The sequence below is a fragment of the Artemia franciscana genome, chromosome 17 (genome assembly GCF_032884065.1).
Source record: "Artemia franciscana chromosome 17, ASM3288406v1, whole genome shotgun sequence".
Lineage (NCBI taxonomy): Eukaryota > Metazoa > Arthropoda > Branchiopoda > Anostraca > Artemiidae > Artemia > Artemia franciscana.
This window is the reverse complement of record NC_088879.1, coordinates 41,023,990-41,044,476: the sequence shown is the minus strand read 5'-3', so window position 1 is coordinate 41,044,476 and position 20,487 is coordinate 41,023,990. Positions and strand designations below refer to the sequence as shown.

Below are 20,487 nucleotides of genomic sequence, written 5' to 3'. Positions count from 1 at the left end.
TAATTTTTTTTTAGAGAGCAGGGTTCTACAAGAATTCCAATACAGCTTTATCGGCCTTTTTAATGTCAGCAATTAAAAAACCGATATCCATTCAACCGAATATTCGGTGCGGTTCTGTGTCTGATAAGGTATAAGAAAAAATGTTTTTCAAGCAAGCTCAATAGACCATTAAATAAATCAAAGCTTATATTCTATGTACTGATAAGTGTTTACTAGTTGCCAAATTGCCAAAGAAATATCCGGTAAAAATATTAGGCAGTCTTTACGTAGTATTATTATTTGGCTATTTGGATTAACTCGAAAATTCCCCTCAATCAGGCATAACATCCAGAATTCAGATACTAGCGTCACCTAAGCGTTTTTACTATAAACATTTATTCGTCATAACAATTGAGTTATATTCTGTTTTCAAATATATAAAGATCTTAAGTATAAATTTCCTGTCAAAAGCTTCGTGCCTGAGAAAAACTGCCTGATTTTGGAAAAGAGAGGGAGCACCCCCAAAACACAAATGATTTCAATGAAAACCATACCATCCAATTCACAACTTCAGGGTACCATAATGTAATAGCTTCAAGCTCTTATCAACAAAAATGTAGAATTCAGTTTTTTTTCAAGAAGATACGTGTTTATTTTTTTTCCAAGGGGTAATTGCATCTAACAGTTGTCCTAAGAGATCAAATAAGGGTTCATTCGAACGGAAATTAAAGTTCTGTTGCCATTTTTAACTTGTCTAAAGGAGTGTGTCACGGGAATGTGGCGTCTTCGGACATTTTGTGGAACCAAACTACGATTTTGCTCCAAAAAGGACCAGGTTGCTATTGATTAGAATTATGAGGTAGCCTAGACTGCAAAATTACACATTGATCTTCCCAGTAGCAGAGGAAGTAATACTGCATGGCGGAATATTCGTTCCTAAAAAGTCCTAAAAAAAACATTTATTTTAATGCTTCATAAAACTAAGTTGATTCACGTGGTTTCTCTTAAAATAGTATTCTGTGGTGCATAATTTCGCATAAGCGGATGAAGATTTACTAGATCTTTTCTAGAGAAATTGCCTACGGATGGTTCTAGGCACCCGGCTGACTGACGGTATTTCAAAATGTAGCCTGCATGAAAAACGTGGTTCGATCCCGCCTTTTAGGGCTATATTGAAAGAAAGGTTGAGATGGCTAGGACACGTTCTGCAGATGAAGGATGAAAGACTGCCGAAGATTGTCCTTTTTGGCCAACCGTCTAGGGCTAAACAGAAAGCAGGTCATCCTCGCCTGGAGCGGGAGGATGTCATAAAGAAAGATTTAAAGGAAATGGGAACTTCCTGGGAGGCTAGAGGGAGGCTTTGAATAGATTGGGATGTAGGAGGAGCGTGCGTAGCTGTGTTGGCCTCAGGCGGCTTGGTGCTGTGGTGAGTTGTTAGTAGTAGTAATAGTAGTCTACTAGGGAAAATGAATTAAAAACATATTTTTCAAAAAATTCAAACTTAAAACCATAGAAATTATGACCTTATTAACAATTTTGATGTTTCAACTCTCACCCTCCTCATATATATTAGAAAGGTACCTTTTTTCAGGAATGAATTTTATCCTCGAAGCAGTGCTTTTGAAGTTATCTAAGACATATGTATTATGTAAAAAATAATAATGACCAGTTGATATCAAAATGTTTGTCAATCCCACAAGTTTGGCAACCCTGTTGTAATAGAAAATTTACTCCTGCACCCAAGTTGTACTTATCAGGGAAATACACGAAGTGAAACCATTTTGTACTGTCAAGAACTAGTAATTGTAATATCAGAATTTCTTCATACCTCTGAAAGAAAGTAGAAAGAGACGATCGAAGCGCTAAAAGGAAACTGAAAGGAAACACGAAAGAAAAACAGCAGGAAACAATCACTATAACAGTTGTTTTAGGTATGGTCATGTCAAATAGATTGAGCTTCATGTTAATGATTAAGAAGAACATCAGTCGTAATGAAGTACATTAATAAGTACGAACAGTGTAAACCTTAAACAAATAGGGAGGGGGGCTTACTGATAATATTATGAAACTTTTTCTGGATAAAAAGTCAATTGGAGAAATCTCTCGGGGTGTTTATCCTCCCTCCCTCTAGTGTATATAGACCTACTGGGACATTTTCTTATTTAACAGCTAAAATTGTACCTATTTCTTTTTCTCATGCTTTCAGCATGGGGAGATTTAATGTATTCGTCAACGATAGTTTTCCACCTATGTCGGCAAAGCCATCCTCTAAAAAAACCTTGGACTTTCCGTATTTTCTTCAGTTCCTCTGTTTCAGCTTCTTCTGATCCTGGTGATTCTGTTGTACTTTTACTGGGTGTCAAGCGCCATTCCTTCTTCAGGGTACATAACTAGAATGACAATAACAGTCTTAGAAATCGCCCAAAACTCAACTGTATGAAACAACTAATGCCTAATTAAGACGTTTGGAGAGAGAGAGAGAGGGAGTTATTTAAATTCAGCAAGTAGTAAGTCTTAGTAAAAAACAATAAAACCAAAACGTAAAATATACAAAATCCTTTGGAAAATTGTAAAAATGTGGATACATGGATATATGACTCATGGGCATCATCTTCATTTCTATTAATAATTACATAAAAAAAACTAGTTTTTTTAACTGAAAGTAAGGAGCCACATTAAAACTTAAAACGAACAGAAATTACTCCGTATATGAAAAGGGTTGTCCCCTTCAAAATCCCTCGCTCTTAACGCTAAAGCTTTTAATTGTTTTAAAAAGCAGAATTGTGGCAAAGAGTCAAACTTTAGCGTAAAGAGCGAGGTATTGCGGAGGGGACAACCCATTTCATATACGGAGTAATTTCTGTTCGTTTTAAGTTTTAATGTCACTCCTTACTTTCAGTTAAAAAAACTAGTTTTTTTATGTAATTTCCGAACGTTTTTGAATTAATGCATGTTTGATTTTGGCTCTCCACACATAAATTATTAAAATGAAATTTGCATATTAATTCCTTTTTTGGCTAAATGGCTTTCTGTTAGTTTTGATCAGACGATTTTGAGAAATAAGGGGTGGGGAAGGAGGCCTAGTTGCCCTGCAATTTTTCGGTTACATAAAAAGGCGACTATAAATTTTAATTTTTAACGAATGTTTTTATTAGTAAAAAATATACGTAACTTAAGAATTAACTTACGTAACAAACTTTTATATTCTTAAATTTTTATTATGTATATGAGGGGGTTTGTACCCTCGTTAATACCTCGCTCTTTACACTAAATCGTAAGTTTTGTCCCAATTCTTTAAGAATGACCCCTAAATCAGAAAGGCCGTAGAATAAATAGTTGAAATTGCTAAAAATACTATTGCATAAAGAGCGAGGTATTTATCTCCTCCTAAATACCTCTCTCTTTATGCTAAAGTATTTTTAGAACCCCTCATATGCGTAATAATCTCTGTTCGTTTTAAGTTTCAATGCTACTCCTTACTTTCAATTGAAAAAACGTTTTCATGTTTATTTTTTTTATTGTTTTTTTATAGTAATCATATAAAATCCTGCGCCCTTTTCATTGAATTTTTCTTACCCCATGACATATTTCTCCAAGGAAAGATCTAATCACATAGCCCCCTTCCCTCAACCCCACCCCCAAAACCAAAAAAATCCCCTGAAAACGTCTGTACACTTCCCAAGAGCCGTTATTATATGTAAACACTGGTCGAAATTTGTAACTTGCAGCCCCTCCCCCAGGGACTCTGGGGGAGTAATTCATTCCCAAAGACATAGTTATTATGGTTTTTCGACTATGCGGAACAAAATGGCTATCTCAAAATTTTGATTAGTTGACTTTGGAGACAAAATGAGCTTGGGAGGGGGCCTAGGTGCCCTCCAATTTTTGGTCACTTAAAAAGGGCACTAAAACTTTTCATTTCTGTCAGAATGAGCCCTCTTGTGACATTATAGGACCATTTGGTCGATACGATGACCCCTGGGGAAAAAAACAAACAAATAAACACGCACCCGTGATTTGTCTTCTGGTAAAAAATACGAAATTCCACATTTTTATAGATAGGAGCTTGAGATTTTTCCTATGGGTTCTCTGATACGCCGAATGCGATGGTGTGATTTTTGTTAAGATTCTATGACTTTTTGGGGGTGTTTCCCCTATTTTCCAAAATAAGGCAAATTTTCTCAGGCTCGTAACTTTTGATGACAAAGACTAAATTTTATGAAACTTATATATTTAAAATCAGCAGGAAAATCCAATTCTTATGATGTATACTTTAGCATCAAAATTCCGTTTTTTAGAGTTTCGTTTACTATTGAGCCGGGTCGCTCCTCACGTAACCCCCTCCCCCCAACATCCCCCATCACCAGAAAAAATAACCCCTGAAAACATCTTTATACTTCCCAATAACCAATACTATGTGTAAAGAATGGGCAAAGTTCATAAATTGCAGCCCTTCCCCCTGGGACTATGGGAGATTAATTCGTCTTCAAGGACATAGTTATTAGATTTTTCGACTATGCTGAGCAAAACGGAGATCTCAAAGTTTTGATCCAGTGAGCTTGGGAAAAATGAGCGTGGGAGGGGGCCTAGATGCCCTCCAATTTTTTCGGTCACTCAAAAAGGGCACTAAAAATTTTATTTTCTTTAGAATGAGCCCTCTCGCAACATTCTAGAACCAATGGATCGATAAATCACCCCTGGGAAGAAAAAACAACAAAAAAAAAAACAAATAAACACGCATCCGCGATCTTTCTTCTAGCAAAAAATACAAATTCCACATATTTGCAGATAGGAGCTTAAAATCTCTACAGTAGGGTTCTCTGATATGCTGAATTTCATGGTGTAATTCTCATTAAGATTTTATTGACTTTTAGGAGGTATTTCATCCTTTTCAAAATTAAGGCAAATTTCCTAAGGCTCGTAACTTTTGATGGGTAAGAATTTACTTGATAAAACTTATATATTTGAAATCAGCTTTGATTGATTTGAAATCATTCTTTTGATGTATCTATTGGTTTCAAAGTTCTGTCTTTTAGAGTTTCGGTTGCTATTGAGCCGGGTCGGTCCTTACAATAGTTCGTTAACACGAACTATTTAATCAACATCTCATGCAGTTCTCACGTTTCAATTCAGGAGTGTCACTGGTTGTTTAACACATCTCCTCAAATGATCCGTAAGCAATCAGGTGCCGAAAGAATGCACAGAATGTCTGCAGTTATGAAGTTCGGACTGTGGAGAAAGGGGGAGGAGGCTTTCGACCCATGTACCTTTTTTAGGCACCTGTAGCTTATGTTGTGAGACCAAAACCTTTTCATAATTACCTTTGAAGCCTCCATTTTAGCTGTGAAATTTTTATAATTAGGGACTCTTATGTTGGCTCTGAAGGCATGGTTTTCAAAAGTTTCCTCCTTTCCAATTAAAATGCTTCTCTTGTACTTGTGATCCGGTCGCATGTGGGGCTGAAGGGGTACCCGGGGTACAGAGATCGCTAAAAGGGTGGACAGTTGCCCTTTGATCTGTTCCAGCCCTTAAAAAAGGCACTGTAGCTTTACTTCTTACTTGAATGATTCCTCACGTAACTTTCTCTGATAATCCAGTCTATATGTTAGGGTAAAAAAACGTTTCGTTGGAGATACGTAACTCTTTGCTAAGTCAAATCCTTTTGCATCGATCCTGCGATATCGATTACTGTCTATGCGATATCGATTACTGTATATGCGATATCGATTACTGTCTAATATCGATTTGCGTCGATTTTAGACATTGAAAAATAGATACAGAAGTCCTGAATATTTTGAAGACAGTCGGTCTTTACCATCAGCAGAAATACTAAAGTATAATAATTAACACAAACTATATTTATAGAGAAAAAATGGAATAACTTTCGGGTTACTGAATATTACCGGTCCATAGGATTAAAATGTTATTAGATTTATTTTTTTTGTATAAACATAATTTGTTTGATTATATTACTTGGTATTTCTGCTGCTGACGATAACCGACAGTGTCTTCGAAATATTCAGAACTTTTGTATTTGTTTTCCACTGTCTAACAAAGGACTTATCCCTATTGAAACTCTACAAACACGAAGTAGAAACAATAGGGAAATTCTTTTTAAGACAGTGGAAATCAACTCAGTGGATATTTCGGGCCTATGTCCAAGGACTGTCTTCAGCACAATACGAGAAAGAAAAAAAATGTATACATAAATTTACATTAAAATGTTAGAATTAAAACTCATAATGTTTTTTTTTTAACTTTTTAAAAACAACCCTAGCATCCTTACTTCAACGAAGTTCAACCAGGACTGACAAATAGAATGAAGTGAGATGATAAATTCATTCAAACAAAGCAGAACAAAATATAGCGTTTTCGTCGCTATTATTGAAACTCTTATTTGTTTCGTGAAGGATAGGCAGTCTGGTCTCTGAAAAAAAAAAATCACATTCCATTGATTGTAATTAAACTAAATTGTTTTAAATTAGTAACTTAAGTGTATGCTGGCTATCTAAGAATACCCATTAATTTATAAAATCTCCTAAATAAAACAAGACCTTTTTCCAACATTTATGTTTCATTTCGTCCTCAGTAGAAAGTTCGCGTAATTAACCACTAAGTCCTCCATTGTTGAAATTTGTTTAGCACTTAAGCTTCAGACACTCTCGGAACCGGAAGAAAGGTTCCTTTGACGCAAAACAGAAGGGGGCATTCCTATTCAATTATCCGAGGTAAACATCGTTTCTAAGGAAAAGGCATGGCTCGTCTATTTTCTTCTTATCCTCGGGAGTAAAACATTAGGATAACTATATGCGCCAGCGCTTTTGCGTCACTAGCTTTCAATTGTTGGTAGAATAATTAAGTGAAAATCTCCGGGTAACACTTCCGTGTTCAGTCAGGCATGTCAACTGTTGCCTAGGAGTGTCAAAGACTCCTAGCCTGAATCTGAATATAGGCTACGTGACAGGCCTAGGAATAAGGCTAGTTAGGTGGAATCAATCTTCCATTACCTTTTAATTGAAAAAAGTCGGTAAGTTGCACCAAGTTAAAATGATATCGAAAGTTGCTTGGAGCCAGACAGCTCTGCCTCAAAGGTATCATGGATATTTATATGCACCAAAGCTTTCAAGTTCCTAGTTTCAAGTGTCACTATAATAGTTCAGTAGGTGTCTCCCAGTGAAAACTACTTGCCAGGTTCACTCAAACTTCCACCCCTTTGTTGCCTAGGAGTTGTTAGCTATCATAGCTTGAGCTTGTATATAGGTCACAAGATAAGCTTAGAGGCAACGCTTAGCAGCCAAGGTTAACTTGTTATCAAGAACATTTTAATTAAAACAAACCTCAAAATAAAGGGAGATAAAAAGCAGATAAATATTGTATAGTTTTTCTCTAGATGAAACCGAAGTTTCAGTCACGTAACCGCTTTAGATGATGTAGTTTTGGCTGCCTAGGTTAATTATAACTTCCATAGCCTTATACATACATTAAATAAAAAAAAAACAAGTTTTTAACTGAAAGTAAGGAGCGACATTAAAAGTTAAAACGAACAGAAATTACTCCATGTATGATAGAAGCTGTTCTCTTCTCAACGCCCCGCTCTTTACGCTAAATTTACTCTATTTAGTTTCCCCGCTCTTTACGCTAAGACTCTTTCTCTCAATTCTACTTTATTAAACAGTAAAAAAACTTATATTAAAATAGTATATTATATACTAATACTAATAGTATATTAGTATACTAATAGTATACTTATACTAAAATAGTAAAAAAGTATATATATATATATATATATATTCGAAAGTGATCCTTTTGGACTTGTTGTCCTTCCAACTACATATACCCCCACATTCATAATATTAAGCATGCCATAAGTCTTTAATGACGTGAATATCAAAGGAATAGACATAAATCATTCAATGTTAATCACTAAAAAAAAAAAAAAATTTACGATCAAAACTTGACTATCAAATTTCAAAATATGTTAATTACATATTTCACAAACAGTATGTGATACAGAAAGGATTTGTGTGGAAAATTGGGCTGGGGCTCTTCTCCATCACATGGAAATAATTGAATTTTGAAGAAAAATAAATAATATGAAAATGTATCGCGAATTGACCCTGGGGTAGAACCGTGGATTGTTGCTCTGCTTGGCAATATCGAGTATTGGGTTGATTTCTGGGTATGACAAGGCTTGGGCACAGGCCTGCTTTCTGTTGTTGTAAACTGAGGAACGAAAATTTTGATTTGAATACCTGTACATCATCAATAGATCTGGCGAGTTTTTACCCTTTTTTTCAAAAACTAAATAAAAAAATATTTCAGCTGAAAGTCACGAGTAACATTAAAACTTAAAACAGATAGAAATTATTCCGTATATGAGGGGGTTCACCCCCTCCTTAATAACTCGCTTCTTACGCTAAAGTTTGAATTTTGTTCGAATTATTTAAGATTTATTCCTAAATGACAAATTCAGTTAAGCAGAATAGTGAGTTTTTTTTTAAGTTTTAATAAACTTTAAACTTTCTCAAAATTTTTCATCTTTCGGGGAAAATAAGCATGGGAGGGGGGGCTAGCTGTCTTCCAATATATTTGTTCACTGAAAAAGGGCACCAGATCCCGATAAAATGAGCCCTATCCTAATCTTCTACGATCATTGGTTTAATATAATTAGCCCCTGAAAAAAAGACGCATCCCTGATCTTTGTTCTGGAAAAAAATGCCAAATTCCATGTTTTACATATAGGAGCTTGAAACCTCAACAGAAGGGTTCTCTGGTATGCTAAATCTGATGGTGCAATTTTTCAATTAATAAACTTTCATTAAGATTACTCGAAGTTTTGGGTGTGTCTTCCCTCCTTTCCAAAAATAGGGCTAATTTCCTCAGGCTCGTAACTTTGGATGAATAAACACTAAGTTTGATGAATTTTACACCTTTTAAATAAGCATCAAAATTCGACTCTTTTCGTGTGTCTATTGTTATCATGACTCTGTTACTTAGAGTTTCAGTTGCTATCGGTTGCCGCAACAAGTGAGTGTCGTAATTATCGAGGCATTAGTCTGGTCTCTGCAGGTAGCAAATTACTTAGTAATATGATACTTTTTAGACTGAAAAATACTCTAGACAAAGTTTTAAGGGAAGAACAGTGCGGTTTTAGAAAAGGTAGAGGATGTGTCGACCAAGGTTTCACTCTTAGGTTAATAATTGAGAAGTCCGTTCGTTGTCAAACACCTTTGGTCCTCAGTTTTATCGATTATGAGCAAGCTTTCGATTCTGTTGATAGAAGAGCGTTAGCATAGGTCTTATCCTTATATGGTATACCAGAAAAATACATTAAAGTCAATTGTGCTATGTACGAGAACAATACTGCTGCGGTTAAGGTAGGAAATGAGGTTAGCAACTGGTTTTGTATTAAATCAGGAGTTAAGCAGGGTTGTGTTATATCGCCCTCTATATGGACCAATTTGATGGATATCGTCTTAAGAAGCACAGGAAAGGCAATTGAAGACCACGGAATCAAATGAGGAGCAAACACGCTCCTGGACTTAGATTATGTTGATGATTTGAGCATATTAGATGAATGTGTGAGCAAAATGAATGAATTTTTAGAGATTTTGCGAGTTCAGGGTGCTAGAATAGGCTTGAAAATTAATACGAAGAAGACTAAGTCACTAAGGCTAGGAATAAGTGAAGATGAAAAGGTGACGTTGGGTAACTAAAAGATTGATCAGGTTGGCAGCTTCACTTACCTTGGTAGTATTATTAGTAAAGACAGTGAGAACAGTGAAGATGTTAAAAGTAGAATATCTAAGGCTCAGGGTGTTTTTTTATGGCACTTGGTATTAACCAAGTGACATATAGCAATCGCCAATTCTGTCGGTCTGTCTGTCTGTCTGTCTGTCGGTCTGTCTGTCTGTCGGCCTGTCTGTCGGTCCCGGTTTTGCTACTTTAGGCACTTCCAGGTAAGCTAGGACGATGAAATTTGGCAAGCGTATCAGGGGCCGGACCAGATTAAATTAGAAATAGTCGTTTTCCCGATTTGACCATCTGGGGGGGAGTGAGGGGCCGGTTAATTCGCAAAAAATAGAAAAAATTAAGTATTTTTAACTTATGAGCGGGTGATTGGATCTTAATGAAAGTTGATGTTTGGAATGATATTGTGTCTCAGAGCTCTTATTTTAAATCTCGACCGGATCTGATGACATTGGGGGGAGTTGGAGGGGGAAAACCTAAAGTCCAGGTTTCGCTACTTTAGGCACTTCCAGGTAAGCTAGGACGATGAAATTTGGCAAGCATATCAGGGACCGGACCAGATTAAATTAGAAATAATCGTTTTCCCGATTTGACCATCTGGGGGAAGGGAGTGGGGGGCCGGTTAATTCGGAAAAAATTGAAAAAATGAAGTATTTTTAACTTATGAGCGGGTGATTGGATCTTAGTGAAATTTGATGTTTGGAATGATATTGTGTCTCAGAGCTCTTATTTTAAATCCCGACCGGACCTGATGACATTGGGGAGGGAGTTGGAGGTGGGGGAAGCCCAAAATCTTGGAAAACACTTAGAGCGGAGGGATCGGGATGAAACTTGATGGAAAAAATAAGTGCAGGTCCCAGATACATGATTGACATAATTGGAACTGATTCGCTCTCTTTGGGGCAGTTTGGGGGGAGTAGTAATTCTTAAAAATTAGAAAAAATGAGGTATTTTCAACTTAGGAACGGTGATCGGATCTCAATGAAATTTGATGTTTAGAAGGATATCGTGTCTTAGAGCTCTTATTTTAAATCCCGACCGGATCTGGTGACGGGGGTGGGGAGTTGGGAGGGGGAAACCTAAAACTTGGAAAACACTTAGAGTGGAGGAACCGGGATGAAACATGATGGGAAAAATAAACACAAGTCCTAGATAGATGATTGACATAAACAGAACGGATCCAATCTCTTTGGGGTAGTTGGGGGGGGGGGTATTTCTGAAAAATTAAAAAAAAGAGGTATTTTCAACTTACGAATGGGTGATCGGATCTGAATGAAATTTGATATTTAGAAGGATATCGTGGCTCAGAGCTCTTATTTTAAACCCGACCAGATCTGGTGACATTGGGGGGGGAGTTGGGAGGGGGAAACCTAAAACTTGGAAAACACTTAGAGTGGAGGGATCGGGATGAAACTTGGTGGGAAAAAAACACGAGTCCTAGATACATGATTGACATAACCAGAACGGATCCACTCTCTTTGGGGTAGTTGGGGGGGGGGTTAATTCTGAAAAATTAGAAAAAATGAGGTATTTTTAACTTACGAACGGGTGATTGAATCTCCACGAAATTTGATATTTAGAAGGATATCGTGTCTCAAAGCTCTTATTTTACATCCTGACCGGATCTGGTGACATTGGGGGAAGTTTGGGGTGGGGAAATCTAAAATGATGGAAAACGCTTAGATTGGAGGGATTGGGATGAAACTTGGTTGGAAAAATAAGCAGAAGTCTTGCATACGTGATTTACAAAATTGGAACGGATCCGATCAATTACGGGGGGGGGGGGTAATTCTGAAAAATAAGAAAAAATTACGTATTTTTAACTTACGAAGGAGTGATCGGATCTTCATGAAACTTCATATTTAGAAGGATATCGTAACTCAGATATCTTATTTTAAATCTCAACCGGATCAAGCGTAATTGGGGGGGGGACAGTTGGGGGGGACTGGAAATCTTAGAAAATACTTAAAGCGGTGAGATCAGGATGAAACTGGATGGGAAGAATAGAAACCTGTCTAAGATACGTGACTGACATAACTTGACAGGATCTGCTCTCTTTGGTGGAATTGGGGGGGGGGGGTAATTTTGAAAATTGAGGTATTTGTAACTTACGAAAGGGTGACCATATCTTAATGAAATTTGATATTTAGAAGGATCTTGTGCTTTAAAGTTCTAATTTCAAATTCCGACCAGATCCTTTGACATTCGGGGGAGTTGGAGGGGGAAACCGGAATTCTTGGAAGACATGGAAATTGGGGTATTTATATCTTACGAATAGATGATCGTGATGAAATTTGATTTTTAGAAGGAATTCATGTCTCAGAGCTCTTATTTTAAATCCAGACCAGATCTTTTGACATTGGGGGGAGTTGGAAGGGGAAATCTTGGAAAAACACTTGGAGTGGAGGAATCGGGATGAAGCTTGGTGGATAGAATAAACAAATGTCCTTGATACGTGATTGACAGAATCGTACTGGATTCGCTCTCTTTGGGGGAGTTGGGGGGAGGGGTTCAGTGATTTGGCGAGTTCGGTGCTTCTGGACGTGCTAGGGCGATGAAAATTTGTAGGCGTGTCAGGGAGCTGCACAATTTGACTTGATAAAGTCGTTTTCCCAGACTCGACCATGTGGGGGGCAAAAGGGAGAGGAAAAATTAGAAAAAATTAGGTATTTATAACTTACGAGTGGGTGATCGGATCTTAATGAATTTTAATATTTAGAAGGACTTTGTGACTCAGAGCTCTTATTTTAAATCTTGACCGGCATTAAGCCTCTTATTTTCCTTTTTAAATCAATCTATTGATTCATAGAATTTTGTTAGAGCTCATACCATATGATCTCTTGGCTCTTAGCTCTTCTCGCCTCGTCACAAGTGCCATATGAGCTCTTAGCTCTTGTTCACAGTTAAAAAATTTTTTGGAAGAATAGAAAGATAAGCCTGCAAACCAAGATTAGAATATTGGAAGCTATAGTGATGACAGCGGTCAAATACGGCTCTGAAGCATGGGCGCTCCGAAAAGAAGATTAAAATTTACTAGATTTTTTCCAGAAAAATTGCCTGCGGATTGTTCTGGGTACCCAGATGACTGACCGTATTTCAAATAGTACGTTGTGCAAAAAATGTGGTTTAATCCCGCTTTCCAGGGCAATAATGAAAGAAAGGTTGAGATGCCTAGGCTATGTTCTGCGGATGAAGGATGACAGATTGTCGAAGATTGTCCTTTTCGGCCAACCGTCGGGGGATATACGGAAAGCAGGTCGTCCTTGTCTTGGTTGGGAGTATGTCATAAATAAAGATTTAAAGGAAATGGGAACTTACTGGGAGGGTGTAAAGTGGGGGATCTTGGATAGATTAGGTTGGAGGAGGAGTGTGCGTATCTGTGTTTGCCTCAGGCGGCTTGGTGCTGTAGTGAGTTATTAGTAGTAGCTCCTGACTTACAGTTCGTTATGACGAACTGTTTGATATAGATTAATAGAACGACTTAGTGGAATATCATGGATTCTTTTAGTTAGCTGCATCTTTTATCGTACAAAAATGTTCATCTTCATAATTGTTTTTGAGTTTATATCTGTAGCCGACTTCTTTAAAACACCAAGAACAGGCATAATGAAGTCTGGTTGACAGCATTTTAAAAACTCGGGCAACTATGTATTTGTAAAAATTAGGAAAATCTTGCAAATTCAATTTTTAATAAAGCTTTGCAGCTTTACAGTTTTTGGTTGCAGCTGATGCCAAATCTAACTAGAGATATATGAGTGAAAAATCTGCGAAAAAACTAAGAACATTTGACAACCAAACTGCTTAATAAAGTATAACATAATATGTATATGTATAACTCGAAAGTATAACTTTATAACATAATATGTAAAACTTTAATAATTACAACGTTAAAGCATAACTTCATAACATAACACGTATAAATTTAAAAAGTATAACCCTAAAAGTATACTTAATAAAATAGAACAAAGGAAATGTTTGTCTAATACTTTGTTATTTACTGAAGAAAAATATCGTAGAATTGACAAACTGGTTTTGCTGGTTTTTCATGTTTCAACGTAACAACACTGACAAGAATATGTTGCTGCATGGTTTTATATGTTACTGCATGTTGTAATATGTTTATAATGCATGATTTGAAAGAATCAATGAAAAATCGTAGAAAACATGGTATTCAGGAATGAAGAGTCTTAAGAGAGGGCCGGGGGGGGGCAAATTTTTTTAATCTGTCCTTGGTGGTGCATACCAAGTTCTCTCTGTTCCTTGTTCAAGTAGGTAACACACTATTTGTTCAGCTATAACTGAATACATCTTAAAGACTTACCTCTGATCTAAGCTTCTTTATTTCATCTGTTAATTCTTCACATTGCTGAGTGTACTGCCATTTGGCCGTTTTTTCACTTTCAACTATTTGTAGAAGATGGAGATGCTTCTGTTCCAGTTCTTCTTTTTGCAATAGTAGCTTGTTGAAGCTGCGAACAAAAAAAAACTTAAAATGGAAGGATAAGATGTGAATGAATGTGAAAAGTAAGATGCACAAGTGTCTACAGCCACTTGAAATTTTCTTTCAATTTCAACTATTTGCAGAAGATGCCGATACTTCTGTTCTAATTTTTCTTTTTGAAATAGTAGCTTGATGAAGCTAGAAAAAAGAGAGTTAAAAATGGCAGGAAAAAATGTGAATGAATGTGAAAAGTAAGATGCACAAGTGTGTATTGCCACTTGAAAGTTAATTTTTTTAATTTCAACTATTTGTAGAAGATGCAGATGTTTCTGTTCTAGTTTTTCTTTTTGAAATAGTAGCTTGATGAAGCTAGAAAAAAGAGAGTTAAAAATGGCAGGAAAAAATGTGAATGAATGTGAAAAGTTAGATGCACAAGGGTGTATTGCCACTTGAAAGTTTGTTTTTTAATTTCAACTAATTGTAGAAGATGTTTCTGTTCTAATTTTTCTTTTTGCAATAGTAGCTTGATAAAGCTGCAGAAAAAAGGTAAAAATGAAAGGATAATATGTGAATGAATGTGAAAAGTCAGATGCACTATAATTCCAAATATATGATTCCAAATATAGAAAGTTCTTTAGATTGAAGCCATCAGAAGTTAAGAGCCTGAGTAGAAAATGTCCAATTTTCGAAAAAGGCGGATTATTTTGCTGAAATTTGCTCCATTAAATTAAGCATATAAAGAAATCTATTGTATTGCCCTCCTGATCAATACTTGAAGGGTGTATATTTTTCAAGGATGAATATCATTGTTGAAGCAAACAAAGATTAAACTTGATTGTTAAAAAAACAGGACTTGGAAGAGGGAACTTCCCATTTAAGAGGGTCTTGAGTCAAACAGGTTGTAGCAACAAACCGTAAGTAAAAAGAAATTTTACTTCAATTACAATTGGAATCGACCCCCATATAAAGTTTCGATTGCAACATCTGCAACAACAAAATTTGTTATTCATGCTGATTTTAAATTCGCAGAATGTGTTTAATTTTAAATTATAGCTATTAGGACATGGAAATCCGCATATTTCATAAACAGTAAATACTTATTTTACAATATATATATATATTTTGGTGTCAATTGGGTATTAAGGCATGGCTAATTGTAGAAAAAGCAAAGACAGATAGTCCGCTTGAGGGAGAGACAAATCTTGCATTAACTTCCTTATTAGGATTGTATAAAAATGATGCTACTTCATTTGTTAATAGATAGCTCTATATATTATCCGTCCGTGCGTCATTCCTAGGGCAGAAGAACTAAGGTAGTTAGTCATAAAACTAAGATAGTCTTAGAACCAATAGTTTTCCAAGTGTTTGGTTAAATGGCAAGGGTAAACAGCGGGAGTAAGTATGCCTCACTTATTGACCATTACTTTTTTGTTTATTTTTTAGCAAGACACGCCCACCTAGAGTCTCAGACAGGTTGACTAATAATTTAAAATTGACATAGGACCATTAGATTGCCTGGAATGAGAGGTAAAAAAATCAAATCTGCCCATGGTCTTAGACAGGCTGAACCAAGAATTTAGAATTGACACAGGACTGTGAATTTGCGTGGAAAGACAGGTAAACAAGCGTCTAAAGTCAAATTGGACCCATAAGCAATGAGCGTCAGGCAAGGAGATTGCTTGGTCAATCAATGGGAATGTCAATCAATTGATTGGTCAGTCAATTGGGAGTGTCAAGCAAGGATATATATATATATATATATATATATATATATATATATATATATGTATATTTATATATATATATACATTCAAAATGACAAGGCTTGTATATATACACATTCAGAATGATACGGTTTGTATTAGGTATAATATAAGGCTTGTGCTCATGTTCAATAGATTATAGTTTAATTTGGACAATTATACTAAATTTCAAAAAGTAATAGCCCTCCTAAAATTCACAACCCTCCTAGAAATTCCGGCTATACTTTTAAAAACGAACAGAAATTAAGTTTAAAACAAGTTTCCCAACTGAAAGTAAAGAGTGACGTTAAAATTCCAAAATGAAAGAGTTATTACAAATATTTGGGGCTGCTCCCTCCTCAGCCCCTTGCTTTCTACACAAAAAGACTCCTAAAACATCAGTGTCGTTGAAATGGAATAAGAAGTATTTTTAAAGCACTATAAAACTTTAGCATAAAGAGTGGGGGATTGGAAAAGGGGTAGCCCTCCCAATATTTGGAATAATTTTTTTGTTTTGTGTTTTTTTTTAATCTTTACTTTCAAATGAGAAATTTGTTTTTTTTACTTGAAACAAAGTCGCAAAATAGAAATAACGATTGTCTAGAGAAGTTACAAATCAGAGCTGAGGGATAGACTGCGTATATTGCGTTTTAGAAATATTGTGTTGTGATTGGAGAGATCTGAAGCCCAAGTTTCTAGTCGGGTCAATAAACCTGATTTCAGTAGATTTATCGGTTCCTATAATCTTGCTGTGTATATCAAACAGTTGGTGGTAACGAACTGTAGTAAAGAGCGACCCGGCTCAATAGTAACCAAAACTCTAAAAAATGGAATTTTGATACCAATAGTTACATCAAAAGAATTGCATTTTAATGTTGATTTTAAATATATAAATGATTTTAAATCATCCATCAAAAGTTACGAGCCTGAGAAAATTTGCCTCATTTTAGAAAATAGGGGGACCCTCCCCTCCCCTAAAAGTCATACAATCTTAACGGAAATCACACTGTCAGATTCAGCGTATCCAAAAACCCTAATGTAGAAGTTTCAAGCTCTTATCTACAAAAATGTGGAGGGGTTGTCCCCTCCTCAACACCCCGCTCTTTACGCTAAAGTTATTTTATGGTTTTAAAAAGCAGAGTTGTGACAAAGAGTCAAACTTTAGCGTAAAAAGTGAGGTGTTGAGGAGGAGACATCCCCTTTACTATATGGAATAATTTCTGTTCGCTTTAAGTTTTAATGTCGCTTTTTACTTTCAGTTAAAAAAAAAAACTTTTTTTATTTAATTTAAGTTAGATATGACAATCAGACAAGGAACACTTAGACCCCCCCTCCTCCTTGCGACAATATATAGATGTAGACATACTGATTTAATTATGAACTAACATTCTTTATTACTATAGTTTAATGCACCAAAATTGACTAGATTAAAAGTAAATAGGTCGGATGAGAAGTTGCTTATGAAACCTAATCTTCTCCTGGAGAAACTCAAAGAGATTTAACTAGAATTCTTGAATCAGGATAAGATGATTCCTGGGATTTTGCTTGCCTTAATTACAGGTCTTATTGGATAATTATTTTGTGTCTAAGGGAATAAATTAAAGAGGAAAAGCTTCTGAATTCTCAAAGAAAGTCAGATATTATACTTTAATTGATAACCTAAATAGTTTGTAAAATAGAGGTATTTTTTCATCAGAATGTAATTTGTAAATTTAGTTAAGAAAAAACAGTAAAATCATGAAAAAAATAAGATTGGTAATATAAAAATGGTTACGTAGCGCGTAAATCCAAACACACTATGCGTTGTAGGGATAGGACGATAGGACGTACTTGGAATATCTTGGGAACAGGTTGGGATTTCAAGCTGAAGCTCTCAGGAAGTGTTGAGCGAGAAGGAGGTAATCAAACTTTGAGTTATAATTTGGGGGTTGAGAGTAAACCTAAATCATCAAGATACTACGTGCATTGAGGATATCACAATATAACATCTGCAATATCTCGGAAACAGCCTGAGGAATGAGATCTCCCTGTAGTGTCGGAGGTGGAGAGGGAGGGGCAGGAGGACTTTACATGTTGTGTTGGAAGAGATGGTAAAATATATTCCGCCTCCAGTCAACTTAAAATTTTTGTACTATAACCACCTGTGGAACTAACAACAAAGAGAGATAAAACTCCGCAAAAAAAACCTCAAACGAGACTACGGCCAGTAGAGAGAAAAGAGATGAAAGACTAAAAATAACGCGGATATTTCGCCTGTATCTAAACTAGGCACCCTCAGCACAAGATAAAAAAAAACAACACTAAACTAAAAACAAATAAAACCACTACCAATAATAATAAATACAATTGTCGCTACTGATCCACGTAGGGAAAAGAAGCAATTAGAGTTACTTCAATGAGGAATTATTATGAAAATTGAACTAAGTTAAATCTTTTTGGTCTAGTAGGTGATCTTGTCCTCTGGTGATTGTGTAAGATTTTAATTCCCTTTTTGACTATTGGTTCATTTTTCAAAAGACAATCATAAATTGGGTCAATATTTAAATTCCCCGTGTCTCTATTTATTGAAAGATTAGCAAACATATATTTTTTTTAATTTCTATAGCCTCCCTCGCCCAATGAAAAAAAACCCTATCATTAGAAATAGCTGTAGCCTCATCAAATTGTATAAAATAATTAGGATGAAAGAATATATGTTCAACCAGAGCCGAAACAAAAGTTTCAGGAGGATTTCTTAATTGTAGGGTTTTTTGCTATTGAGTTGCAAAGCTCAATAAATCTGTCAATGAATTGTTGGTGAGTTCTACCAATATAAAACTTTCCCCAAGAACAAGGAATTTTATACACCCCACAAACTAAATCCCCCCAGGTTAAGTCTTTCCTATAATTAAGGAAACTACCTAATGGTCTCACTGATTGGAAACAAGCGTCAATGTTATGTTTATGCAAAATTCCTTTAAGCACTTCCCCCAAAGTAGATATATAAGGCAAAGAAATGAACCTTTTCGGCATATTTAATTCTGTACACTGTGAAACTCTAATAGCCCTATTGTTGTGTTTGATGCGTCTATTTTTTATTTTTATCAATGAATTCAATCGAGTTACTATTACAAAATAAAATATCCCTCAAATGCAACAATTCAGAATCTAAAAACTCCTGGGAACAAATTCTGAAAGCTCTATCTACCAGTGCAATCACAACCCCTCGTTTCACTGAAATAGGTTGGCACGAATGAAAGTTCAAATACCTATCACTGTGTGTAAGCTTTTTATATATTGAGAACAGTAAATGGAAATCACTTTTAATCAATAGGATATCAAGAAAAGGTAGTTTGTCATTTTCTTCAAACTCCACAGTAAATTTTACATTTTTATCAAAACTAATTAAATGTTTATGGAAAAGGTCTAAGGACTCTAAACCGTGTTTCCAAATGCAAACCACATCGTCCATGAATCTACCCTAGAAACAAGAGGAGAGCCTAAAACTGTGTATCACGGAGGTTTCAATAGAATCCGTGAAGAGATTTCCCAACAAAGGACAGAGAGATGGCCCCATAGCCAAACACCTGTTTGTAAAGTTCTCCTCTAAAACTAAAATAAAGAGAATGTTCATTTGCAAGGATAACCAACTTCATAATGACTTCAATCTCCAAACTAGCCATCATCACATCTTGTATCAAATCAAAGTGCTTTTGCAATTTAATCCTTAATATATATTTTTTTCACATTACTTTTTCATATTACAATTCGAATACATGGAAACCACATCAAAAATACAGAGAATTGAATTTTTCCTCCAAGGTGAAATTTTTCAACTTAATAGTAAGATAAGTGGAATTTTTAAATATGATTTTTGTGTTCCTAAGAGTGGACACAATGTTACCGACAACCATTTTCCTAACTTTGCCAAAGGGTGACGAGAAAGTTGATACAATGGGACGGAGGAGGACTCAACGTTTTATTAATTTTGGGTAGACCATAGATCTTGGGTGCAGAACAACCTCTTGGGTAAAATTTATTATAAAATTGTGGGGTAATGTGTAAATTATTTTTCAGTGACTCCAATTCCTTTCTTATCGACTTTAAATATTTATTCGTGGGATCGAAATCCAGTTTTTTGTAAGTAGTAATATCAGAAATAATTGTATTCATTTTACAATCATAATCATCAGTGTCCATAATTACAATACTGTTGCCTTTGTCTGCCCTAGTGATAGTAAGGACCTTATCCTTTTTCAAATCAGAGAGTATTTTAATGTCATTTTAGTGATATCATTTTCAATTTTTTCATGTTAAAAGTGTTTAGTTTCCTTACGATTTCAGCTCTAAGCTCTTGAGGAACCTTGACTTTATCAATAGAAGCTATAATTCCTGACTCTACCTTAGAAATTATTTTTGAATAGAAAATTGGTGTTTGAAAACAGAATCTGAAACCCTTCGACAAAACTGCCTCTTATTGACTGCTAAGAGGTTTAGATGACAAATTCATAGTGAAAGGACCCAAACAAAAACGAGAATAAAAAATATTCGAAATCTGGAACTTCTCAAACAAAAGTCATTTGAACTTGTCGACCA

At 35.6% G+C, this 20,487-nt stretch overlaps 1 protein-coding gene and 1 long non-coding RNA gene across 4 annotated transcripts in view; one reads left to right on the top strand and one right to left on the bottom strand.

Annotated features, from left to right (window-relative positions):
• LOC136038243 (ras-specific guanine nucleotide-releasing factor 2-like) overlaps positions 1-20,487 on the bottom strand; it is a 296,269-nt gene that overhangs the window by 205,040 nt on the left and 70,742 nt on the right. For all 3 annotated transcript variants that reach the window (XM_065721353.1, XM_065721352.1, XM_065721351.1), the window contains 2 exons: positions 14,051-14,198; positions 2,161-2,369 (listed from right to left, as the gene is read on the bottom strand). In XM_065721353.1, coding sequence (XP_065577425.1) covers positions 2,161-2,369; positions 14,051-14,198 — 357 coding nt within the window. The remainder of the gene's footprint in view (positions 1-2,160; positions 2,370-14,050; positions 14,199-20,487) is intronic.
• LOC136038244 (uncharacterized) overlaps positions 1-20,487 on the top strand; it is a 111,055-nt gene that overhangs the window by 39,403 nt on the left and 51,165 nt on the right. The gene's annotated exons all lie outside the window — the stretch shown is intronic.